General features: G+C 34.1%; 1 protein-coding gene across 5 annotated transcripts in view; it reads right to left on the bottom strand.

The window, feature by feature from the left end:
* The window catches only part of LOC124633646 (5'-3' exonuclease PLD3-like), a 54,631-nt gene that overhangs the window by 12,482 nt on the left and 29,546 nt on the right, over positions 1-12,603 (bottom strand). For 2 of the 5 annotated variants that reach the window (XM_047168932.1, XM_047168935.1), the window contains exons 2-8: positions 7,805-7,917; positions 7,146-7,310; positions 6,403-6,580; positions 6,192-6,326; positions 5,976-6,098; positions 5,753-5,821; positions 3,309-3,440 (exon numbers count right to left, since the gene is read on the bottom strand). In XM_047168932.1, coding sequence (XP_047024888.1) covers positions 3,309-3,440; positions 5,753-5,821; positions 5,976-6,098; positions 6,192-6,326; positions 6,403-6,580; positions 7,146-7,310; positions 7,805-7,917 — 915 coding nt within the window. Of the gene's footprint in view, positions 1-3,308; positions 3,441-5,752; positions 5,822-5,975; positions 6,099-6,191; positions 6,327-6,402; positions 6,581-7,145; positions 7,311-7,804; positions 7,918-8,118; positions 8,299-8,440; positions 8,520-8,864; positions 8,975-12,603 lie in introns of those variants that run through there. The other 3 variants (XM_047168936.1, XM_047168934.1, XM_047168933.1) reach the window with 3 other exon arrangements.

Below are 12,603 nucleotides of genomic sequence, written 5' to 3'. Positions count from 1 at the left end.
ATAGTTCCCATCGTGACATGGTTGATGCTGACGTAGTTGTCTAATGTTCGCCATCTCGGCAAGATCCACCAAGTCGTCCACAATGCTATGACGCTCAATACTGACACAAAGCAACCCACAAGGAAAAACACCGCTTCTGCTATTGATGCTTCCATTTCTACGGTGTGCTGTATAACTGACTACAATACGAAATAAGCTATTCGCAGAAAAAATTACCTATTATTTATATCAACTGGAGTGGAAAGATATAATTAATTAAATACACCCAAATAATAATGCTAATGAGTTTCCTATTTTAGATAAATAAGTTGAATAATAGCAATATTATAAAAGCCGCTACTGTAGTCGTTTACAAACGCAAGGCTAATGTCTTACTTACTTTCTCTTTTAATTTTCCCCCCTTTTTTATTTTACTAGAATAGTTTTTAATTGAAATGTAAATATTTGTAAATGTGGTTAATAAATAAAATCTTATCCTACTTTATATTATAAATGTGAAAGTTTGTGAGAATGTATGGATGTATGTTTGTTATTCAATCACGCAAAAACGGCTGAACCGATTTGATTGTTTGGTATGTAGATAGGTGATACCCTGGATTAACACATAGGCTACTTTTTATCAACACACCACGCGGGCGAAGCCGCTGGCGGAAGCTAGTATCTAATAATTTACATTACACAATCATGTTCATACGTCTGCGTCTATTGAAATACCATTTCCAGTGCTGACGCGATGACGCATTGGATAACAAGAATACTGTTTGAGGTATTATACGAAAATAAAAACATGATTGCATAAATTTACTGTTCTCTGAGAAGAACACGACCAAAAAGAACCAAAGTACTGTACCAGTGTCACATATTAACGCTACTCCCACAAGTGATGCCAAATGTCGAGAGTTTCGCTTAGACATTGCCTTCCTACAACACGACATCACTGATATAATTATTCTGATGAACAAAATTATCATCAGCGTTATCATTACAAATAAAGGATATAGTCTCAACTGGGATGCACCCATTGGGCCAATATTGAAGATGCTTTTTACGATACTGATTGCTGTTTCGATGAGAGAGCTCAATCCGTACACGAACATGGTTACTTTTAATTTGTCGTTATTTATTTTGACGTTGTGAAGAAGCACTAGTTTGAAGTACGCGAGCAGAGACGATGACAACGACCAAGTTATTGCCATGAGTAATAATATTTCACAGAATGTATCCATAACTCCTACTAGAACACCAGGTTTTCTGAAACGCAATAATGTCCACAGGAGGATCAACTGTAGTGCTCCGGTAGTTATCTGGTTGACACCGATGTAATTTTGGAGGGATCGCCACCGGGGCATGAGGTACCAGGTAGTCCACAAAGACACGATGCACAATGAAGACGATGTGAACACAAGAATTGCTAACGTATCGTCAGCCATTTTTATTAACGACTAATTCTAATGCTTCCATAATACATAAACATTTAACCACAAGCTGAAAATAAAATAATTAGCTCAGTAACTGATTAAAATATTTTGTTTTAATTAAAGCTTCATTAAATAAAACTGAAATGACACACATAATATAGGATGTTATTTTTTGGACGTCTTAATTGTGGAGCTTAAAATTAAAACTACCTATATCAAGACATCCATTTACCCAGCAGTTGAAGAGGAGTTAAATTCAGGAGATCCTAAGGGTGCGTCACCTACATGATTGAGAAATGGAATTCTATGATCGCCTTTTCAAAATTACAATAAGGGTTTTCCGATATAGGAACAAAATTGTTGGCCCGCCGAATTTTTAAGTTCGTGATTTTGTTGGATAAAGGACTTATATACCTACTTATTCAGATGATGTCATGATGAGAAGTTAATCATATTTTTCATATTACTCATAGTTAATAAATTATGTGGCTTTCGGAAAATTCCATTTCGATTCATTATTTTTTCTATGAGGGATATTCTCAGGCAGTTCAGTGTCAATGCTAATAACAAGAGTTGAGACAACTACCAAATAAGTAATTGGCGGCAAAAATTCTTACAATATATTTTATTTTTCACTATAAGATCACCTTCACCATGACACGCTATACTCTGACCTTTCCATAGCAAACATTTTGCGCAGCTAATAGTTACGGAGCTAGGTCGAACGGTGTATAAACAGAACACCCATTTACCGAGCCTTGCCGTCTGTTCCGACCTGAATAGTGGAGGAAGCAGTGATTTCCACCACTATACTTTAACAACCACCCATCAAGGTCACCGGATGGTTGCCATAAAAGCTTTAAATGGAATAGCCACAGCACTCGCGATATTGCCAATTTAAAACGTTCCAACGCCATTCTGCCTAGCTTTAATGACAGATAAAATGTTACGATCCTTTTGAACGCAGGTACAATTTTATTGGTGATACGCCGTACTAAAAGCCTTCGTCGGAATCATGATGATGCGAAACATGACAAGCTAATTTATTTTTGCTAAACGATATTGTTATATATCAGTCAATTTTCAAGGAGTCTTTTGTTCTTTCGATACTTGATTCTGAACAAATCTACGACTAGAATCGAATTATCAAAATTATACTTGATGATTCAGTGGTTTAATGTTTCAGGTATTTAAATATCGCTTAGGAGGAACTCATAAACAATAACGTGTTTCATGTCACGCGACAATACAAACCATGTTCTGGATAATAATTAACAAACAATGGATGGATTTTCAGCAAAATTAATCTATGAAATGATGGTGAAAGTCGATTAAAGAAGAAAAGTTTTAACCAAAATATAAAATACTCAAAGGTCACGCACAAAAAGGATAAAATAACGAAGATTATTTATTTCTAAAGCGAAATGTTTTCTCAATCCAAACGATTCACGTCAATTTATCAGAAAACGTCTTTCATTGTGCGCGGCGAACCGTAAGTAACGACCGGCACTGAAGAAAATTGAAAATCCCTGTAAGCTGTAAACGTCGCCGGAGGCGTCAATCAGTGCATCACTTGTTTGTCAAAACCTTACTTGAGAGTCTTTTGGTAATAAATGGGTGAGCTTTGTGATCGCAGATAAACATGTCTTCTTTGAACATTCTCATTTTTTTACGAATCAAAGTACATACCTATATTATGATTAATTAAAAATAGTTGATAATAAATCTATTAATTTTTTGTACCGAACTGGACAGTGTTCTGCAGTCAATATCGTCAAAAAAACTGGCATCCAATTTTTTCAATTAGTAGTATGGTAAAACTACCATGAAATTCTACTGAAACCGCGGGGAACAGCTAGTGTCGATTATTAGTGGTAAGTATGTACTCACAGTGATATAAGCGCCATAGTTGTGTTGCGCGTCGGATATGTTCACAGGGTGTTCCATGTTGATGTCAGTGTTCAGCTTCGAAGGCCAGCTGTCCGGTACCACCGCATCTGGAGTGCCCAAGCTCCAGTAAACCTGAACAAGTTATTTTTTAAATCAGTATTGTAGGTATACCATAATTATGATTTTCGTTAAAGTACGAAATGAGCCCAAGATTGATTACAATTCGCGACCCGTGGAAACTGTGTCCCAGCACCCAAATTAAAACTAACCTATCTTCGCGCTAATTATTATCTCCTAGTTGCATTTACAATGTACCTACTAAAGTAGGATTTTGGAAACTCAGCTTTGGGGTTACAGAATACAGCTTCAACTAGTCTCCAAAAACGTAGTTTCAAATTATGACCGGACGATTATTTAACAACTTCTAGACTAGCCAGTACCATAGTTTATTTAGGAAAAGTTCTAACTTAATTATGTCCTAAGTAAATGAAAATTCTTCCTAATAAACTTTACATTGAAAAGTTAAAACTTTGTTTGCTTTAAACGTTTAAATTCGTTCTAGTCAGTAAAGCAAGCCCGAACTCAGCATCAGTACTTTCGGCCTTATTGTGGCTTCACGAAGTTTTATTCGCCATGAATTGTTCAACACAAGTTTGTGACGGGTAGGCGTGCAACCCCGTGCCAGTCGATGTTTAGCGAACAACTTTGACATTCACTTGATTGCAATGCAACTTGCAACTTTGTATGGGTTGATGAAGGTAAAGGTGTATTAGTTTAACAAAAGGTTGTTCATTGTTAAAAAATCGTTTTATATTACCCTAAGTGACAAAGTCAATAATCAATAATTAACATAAAAATAGGAGAGGTAAATAATATTTTCGGGTAGGAATTATGTAGGTACTGTACATCGATAACGCTCTCGGACAATAAAGAAGGAATTGGAAAGAGCAACCATATACCTGCATATGTACAAAAATCATCATATGTATCAAATCAAGTCTATCAATGCAGCGCTACGCAACTTCTGTTTTTCTCTGTTCTGTGAGTCTATCATGTGAAGTCTGGTTATATTATTATATCTAACTTCATAATTTTAGTAAGATAGTTTCTATTTTACTATTAAGTCTGAAATCGCCAACCCGCAATAAGCAAGCGCAAATTAATGCTCAATCCTTCTCCATGTGAGAGGAGGCCTGTGCCCATCAGTGGGACGATAAAAAGGCTGTAACATGTAGTTTCTATGTACGTACTTTGTACTAATATCGTTAGTTAAGTTAACAAGGCGAACGTTCGGTATCGGTATTTAATTACATCGTATGCATTGCACTAAATATACCGCGACGGACCAAGGTCTGTCGCCGCTCTTGCCAGTGACACTAGTTAGAAGGTTATTTATGCTTTCACGGTCAAACATGGTAATAATTTTTATTGCTTCCGTGTTTAAAATTGTGGGGTTAAAAAGTTCATAGAATATAAATGATTTCAGAGTCATAATAAAATCGTTTAGAGCTGTCTTGTTTACTGAAGTCAACGTCTAAAAAGACCTCTATTTTTTCTTGATCTGGTGAAAAGTAATCTTTGGAGAAATGAGAATGAAGACCAATACTTTCAAGCAAGAAACATTTTGTCTGTTGTGATCTCTGCTAATTTACTAACAGATTATAGAAAATGGTCTGAAATAAAGTACTTAAGTTTTGAATATTATTAAAGGACAAATAAAAAATTTTGGCGGTTGGCGGTATTATATGTTATGAAAACTTTCGCCTATAAATGGACTGACAGAAAAGCAAACGCAGCATAGTCATGTTTCGATGAATCCAATCCCTTATGAGCTGTGATTAAGTCATAGTTACATAAAACTATGATATCATTGCCACACGATATTTAATTTGAACTCTATAACCACAGCAATACAATTCAAAATTGGGTCAATTTACTGAATAATTTCAGCCTAAAAACGGGTTCTAGTTAGTAACGAAAATACTGAATATTTAAAGAGCGCGGTATTTACGAGTAGTTATGAAATATTAACACGCCAAGTCGGGTGCTAATTAAAAGCTCTCGCCTCACGGATGAAACTGCTCATTTTGTTTGCAGGAATTATTGTAATATTTTCTTGTTTAAATAGTTTATGAATAGCAGGATTGTGTAATTAATTTTAATTATAACGCGTTAATTATGAGATTTCCTTCCTTATTGTCTATCTTTAGTTCTTAGTAGAATTTATTATAGATTAACTATTATGTTGCAAATCAAAAAATATTTTCCCTTAGGGCCTATCTATAATAATTAAATATAAAACAATTACACGTAATAAACATGTATACAAACTGCTAACAATAATTGTGTAAACCTACTTATTATGTTACAAATGTCATTACCGTTCATATTTTCATAGTCAACATTATCACAGCTCAGTGGTCAATATCAATTGTAATACTTACATCAAAGACTTTCCCCAAGTCCTCTGCTAGGCAGGAACAGTTGAACGCGACTATACCCAACTCCTTCACCTGAATAAATAAAAAAGTAAATTACTTTAGAAAAATCTAAAAGTAAAAAAATAATACAGAGATGATATAAACTAAGGTGTCTAAAAAACACATTCGAATTGAGAACCTTCTCCTTTTTGGGAAGTAGATAGAATCAAAATAAATGTATATTAACCTGCGTAAGCGCACGCCAGTCCATGTTTGCACTACCGATGTAGAAGTGTTTTCTATCGATGATCCAAAACTTTGTATGGAGAATCCCATTGCCTAGTAACTTTGAAAAGTTTAAACTCCGCACCTGACAAAAAGAAATTAATAAAATCATTTCTGAAATCCATTGTTATAGTAATTAATTTTAAATCATTGTACAATAATGCGTAGGTATTATTACCTGTGCAGCTTTCTTCTTAACTAAATATTCTGTATCTACATTAGGAAAATTTTTACTGGGCCAATTTTGAGCAATTTTTAAATCTATATTTCTTTTTGACCCGGCAGCATATAATGCTTGGAACACTTGCTCACCCTGAAAAAAAATAACAATAAATTAATTCTGGACATTATAACAGAAATAGTAGTCATAAAAAATACAGATTACAGACCTCTATAGAGGAATTATAAGGATATTCTTCATTATATCTAAGAGTCCAATAAAACGACGCTATTTCTATCCTGGTTTGAGCTTCATCTATCAAGTCTAACCACACATTTTTCGTAGGTAAATGCGTCACATTGGGAGGGTACATATGCCCCTCCGGTATACTTTCAACTAATGATAACCTGCAATAAAAAATAGTCATTAATCACTATACACAAGAGTCATTCTTGTCCACTCTACCATTACTGTACTAATACCTGTTATTAAGATTGAGCAATTTTCAGCTTATAAAATTGGTCATTCAAAATTGAACTTTAGTCCTATGTAAATAGAGTAGAAAATTGCCTAAATTGTAACTTTGGCTAGCTATGCAAATAAATGTTTTCAAAGGAATAGAATATTGATGTTTTCTACAAGAATTTAGATGTAGATTGGAGGGAACTAACAGTCCAAATACAGAGTAAAATTGTTTACTTATTAAATTCCTGAAAACGGGTTTGAAGCAGGCTTTTGTACGGTAAGTAAGCCTCAGGACCAAAGGTGCTTAAATCAAAAAATATTTTACGCAGTACAGATTATTGACACAAGTGGTCATGCAACTGTTTAAACATAACTATTATTCAATAATGTACAAAAATACTGAAATACATGACCTTCTTCAGACAAATAAGATTTAGGAATGTAAAAAATAAAATATTTTATAGCATTTTTAAGAAATATTGAATATAGATTTAATCGATAACTTACCTACACTCATCTGAGCAATGTAAAGAAACTGCAGCGATGGTGGCGTTCATATGCACAATGTTGGGTTGGTCGAGCAGAGGTACCAACACGACCAACACTATTAGAACTATTACTATGGAAACTGGGATGCATGATGGACGACACCATATACTGCGTTTTTTTCTTCTGTGGACAAGGTTTTCAATGAATTATTAACTAACCTTTATTTTCATAAGTTATTCACAGCTACAATGTTTTACTTGGTTTTTAAGCTTGTTTATTGTTTTCAAAAACAAATTATAAACAGGCTCTATTATTGGTAAGAAAATGACTATGTTAGCAACAATTTGAAAAAATCATAGTAATAAATGAATTTTTGTAAAAGATTGAATATTTATTTGCAATGATTGAATAAACAGCTGTAAACTGTAGTCTGTAATTTTATGGTATATGGCAACATGCCATAGCCATGCTTTTCGAGTCAAATAGCCGCAGGAAATCATATTGCACCAAACCAATGCAGAAAACTTCTAATGAACACACACACAACCAATAATAGAGATTAGTATGCGAATATGTTATGTTAACAGAAACAAATGCATAATTTATTAATGACAACATGAATAGAATGACTTAAACTGCTACATAATACAAAAAATCTGATATGAAATGCAACTTACTTGTCATTATAACTATTTCCATTTTCATCTCGCATCATGAATATCTGTTCCCACTGCTCCAATTCTTCATCAGACGACGACGCGTTCCCCACACTCCCAGATTCTAGCACAGTCTGCGAAAACAAATGAATATCACTTTAAAAAACGACCATCGCACAAAAAACCGCGAAACATAACACAAAGACGCTAATTCCAGCCAATATCCAAACCTATAATGACCACGCAAAACTCATTACACTGTAATTTGACCATAATTTTACTTTTATAATAATAATAAAAAATATGAATAATTTTAATGTAGGGTACCGACTAACCTTAAAATATTCCAACAAGTATTTAACAAAAGAAATTAGGTAGCCCATGATTTTAGTCAACTATTTTGTGTTCTCAATTCAAAACGAGTTATCACTTAAAATAATTTAATCTAAGTTTTAAACAAAGAGCCTTTGTTTATGTTTGAATTTTCTGACACCTCAAGCACATTTTTGACATTGTTGACATTTGAACAAGACACCGGCGTATTATGTTACAGCTGCACGTTAATCGATCGATTTAAAAGCACGTAAGTCGATTTATTTGCGTTAAAGTTGTATTAAAATATTATTATAATATTCAATCTTTTAAAAGTATACTGACCATATTATTATTATCTTCACTAAGTAATCAAAGCAAATAAATAGATGCTTATTAAACTAATAACTTCACTGAGCAATGTAATTATAACGCAAACACGAAAGCAACACGTATTAAACTGCATTTTTGTGTATCCTGACGTTCCTTTACAAACCGTGCAGGCGCATTAGTAGCAAAAATATTACTGCAAAGTAGATGACGTCGGCAACCACTGCATTGTACATGTGCATTTTAAATACTAGGTTAGTATAAACCGTAAAACTATTCAGGGCAGAACTGTTTCAAACATTAATACAACGAACGATACTAGATAAAATATAATTGTTGTGGTGTAATAGAGGTTTAAGCTAAATGACTTTTGCTATGGTTAATTGAAAGTTAAATCACAGTTCCTTAATTTCAATTTCCCTAATCTTGATAGTTTTACCTGAAGCTGTACATTGAACCGGTATCCATTTGCTAGCTCCACAATGGCACCATTAAACACACACTTCAAAAAATGAAACCCAATATATAAAAGATTTTAATAAATAATAGCGGAAAAAAAAACATTCAAATACTTTAACCACCCTGTCGTGTGGCCACGGCAACTCACTAAATTATACTGTGACAAATATTTTGACCGTGATATAACACAAAATACACATCATACGCGACATTAAGCCCGACTCTACTGAACTAAATTGCAAGAAAATAACAAAGCTTTCACGGTACCTACCTAGCCCAAATGGATAGGTACACCGGCAATAAATTTGTTAATAGGTAGTGTAGTTGTACGAGGTTGTAATAAAATTAAAAGCTTTTAGTAATACAGGTAGTGACTTGTTTGTAAGTTGGTACCTATTTTATGATTTTACTATTATAGGTTGTATTAGTTATACACAAACATCTATTGAAATGTGATATTAAAAAATATCGACTGCGAATCAATTTTAAGCATGGCGCAGCACTAGTAGTAAACCTTATTGAATAATAATTGCTAAGTTGTATTGTTAATTAATAACAGTTTTTAATAGAGTCAAGGAAAAATATCGAAATAAGTTAATGGCTGTATTTAATTAATGTAACTCTACTTTATTGCGTATGTATGCGTGCAAAAATAGGATGAGACTTGATTTATTATACTTTAATAATCGTCATCATGACTTCCCCTTATCGTTGTTGAAAGAAGGCGCCAAATACTTATCCGATTAACCGATTTATCTTTTCGCCTTAGGATAGAGCTTTCTTAACACTAGAGGATTTTCTGCTCGGTTTTTCTTAGTGAATGTACAGGTGGTGTCATTTCATGTGTATACATATATAGTCGTTCATCATGGTTCAAATTCAATAAAAAGTGTTGTTAACCAAATACGCCCATCCAACTTGATTTATCACTCAGGAAACTCGGTGGTGTGTAAGCACCTATTTTCTTTGTTCGGTAATCAAGTATTATTCTAGTCTCGGTATTTCACCCGTCCGTGCTTTGTTTCATTATGAAAATTGGTTGCTAACTACAATTTACAAGAACTACCTACCTACCTAACTTTTTGCTGTGAGCTGCACGAAAACAGACCATTAAAAAAAAAAAAAAACTAGTCGAGTCAGAAACCGCTTGCTTAACAAAAGTCATGCAATAGTAGATAATTAGGTAGGTGGGTAGGTACCTGTTCTCTTTATAAGGCATAAACTTTTTAAGTTTCGCTATAACTTAGTAATTACTGAAGTTTTTTGTTACCAACCTAGTTTTGGTTCATTCGACCGACTTCACCTACAGGGTGGATTTACATCACCTACGACTTTTTACAAAGGGTAGGTGCGGGTGTCTTACAGGATATCGTTATTTAATTTAAGTATATTAATTTATTTGCTCATCCTTTTTGACCCTATGTACATTGTACGTTCCTTCAGCAGCGGCAGCAGCGTTTCATGGTGTTTACCAGGTCAACGAAATTTTAATCAGGCTGTTTTTTTTTTTTTTTTTTTTTAAGATTTGCAGGTTTATAACCCGTATGTTAATACTCATTTAATTGATTTATCTTTAAGAGAACGCGCGTACTTACACGTTTAGAAGAAGTCCATGCAGGTACCTATTTTATATTTAAAATATCCTGAATCCTAATTTTATATTACAGAGTACCTTCTTACTCTTGTGCTTGTAGGTTAGTAGTCGTGGGTAGTGTAATAGAAAATTGGTTCGAAGCACTCCAATCGCACTCCCGCCAGACAAACGGTTACAGGACAATAAAACGTCGAGTAAACTGCTGCATCATTTTACCAAACAGCACTACTCTGTCTGATGAAATGTGAAGAAGTAGGTATATACGACTTTGGTGCGATATTTCTGCTATCCTTTTTTTTTGCAATTTGGGTAAGAACTTTAAGCGGACCATTTCTTGTTCTGGTAGGTGGGTACTACGGACGAATACAGAGCTCAAAAAAAGTGTGGGCGCTTCGACCTGATATGATTGAAAATTCAGGTAGGTACCTACGTGAGAAAGTATATGCCTAGTAGGAAGAGTAAATAGGGCTGTATTTAAAAGGGGCACATAGGTAGAGGTGTATATAACGTAGTACGTATATAAGGCGTATATAGGGGTATTTATATAAGGAGTACATAAGGAAATGCGTAACTTACGTAGTTATTCATAAGAAAGTAAGTACATACATATATTCTTTAGTAATTAAGTAATTCGTTAGTACTTTAACACTGTGAAGTAAATAAAATGCTGACTTCACGCAAATGCAGTAATAAACGACATCAACCATTATGTTGTCTGCCTCTGATATGAGTGTCGACATAAACGGTCATAACGTCCTGACGTGCCACACCTCTGACTGGCGGACGTGGAGTATTTAATCAGACTACTGGCTTACTTATGCGTGCATATTCAGCAATTTCTATGTCTATTTGTCAGCCTACCTGCCTGCATACGGCAGTTATAAAGGAAAACTTACCTACAAGGTAGATTATTAACATTTTCCGAAAAGTTAACATTACTCTCTCGTATTATATTTTGCCTCATATATCTAGTTTGGTGGTCAGACCAAAAATTTTTATTTAATATACTCATATAAGAGAGTAATGTTAACTTTTAGGAAAACTTTCCTTTATTTTTTAGGAAGCTTTCCTTTATTTCATGCTTATTTAACTCAATATACTAATGTTGTACTCATGAAGTTTTATAAATAAAAGATTTGATTTTGTTTCAGTGCCTTGTTGAGAGTTAGGTACTCTATGTAGGTTCTCTTGTAGACATGTACCTAGGTACTTATTCTAATGCGTAGATAGATAGGTTCCAACAATCCGTAAAACGATAAAATACCATGGCTTTTCACCTTGACCTATGTTTTTGTTTATATTGGTCAAGGTTAAAGCTTTGAAAGTGTTGAAAGGCTGGTATCTGCCAAGCGTCTTTATGTGGTCCCATTCATTGCATATAAAGAAACTTTTATGAAGACTTATCAACAGTTTTTTTTTTATTTTATGCAGGTGTGAACTTTTTTATATTGCCATGTCATTTTAGCTAATCCCCATAAGTATTTATTGAGGTTTTAAGCCGATAAAGACACAGTCGATACGCACCACCACGTATTTCATTTTTTTTTTGTGAAATTTATCACTATTAAGATTGTCTGAAAATATTAGCGTACTTTCCACAAAAAATAATTCACAGATCTGGTTAATTTCATAGTCATTTAATAAGGCTTCAGGATCATGCGTGGTCTCCTTCCAGCTAATATTTAAAGCTTGTTGGGTAGGTACACGCCTACTTAATTGCTTACACGTGTAAAATACGATACGAGTTGATTTTGACTTTGATATTTGAATAGTTTTAACTTAACTTCCTTGGTTTTATTATGATGATTTAAGTTAACCTATCTACTTTTTACTCAGTGTTAGCAAAAGGAACTTTAAGACGTTTGCTTTCAGTCCAAGTCACGTAATCTCATATTGGCAAACCTGACATACCTTCAGATGGACGTTACGTTAACCCCGAAATAAAAAGGACCTATGTCCCTTTCAGTTTGTCATAACATCTGGACTCTTACAGAATAAAATAAAAGCTCGCCTTTGGAGTACTGAGCATAAAATTTGTCTCACAAATTGGAGAAGTACACGAACTTTGGCCATGTGGTGTTAAAAAATTCATGTAGGTAGGTAGGTCGATGTCCTAGCCGTCTAG

This window comes from Helicoverpa zea, chromosome 10, assembly GCF_022581195.2.
Source record: "Helicoverpa zea isolate HzStark_Cry1AcR chromosome 10, ilHelZeax1.1, whole genome shotgun sequence".
In the NCBI taxonomy this organism is placed as follows: Eukaryota; Metazoa; Arthropoda; class Insecta; order Lepidoptera; family Noctuidae; genus Helicoverpa; species Helicoverpa zea.
Note: the sequence above shows the minus strand (reverse complement) of the source record. Positions and strands in the feature narration are given on the sequence as shown.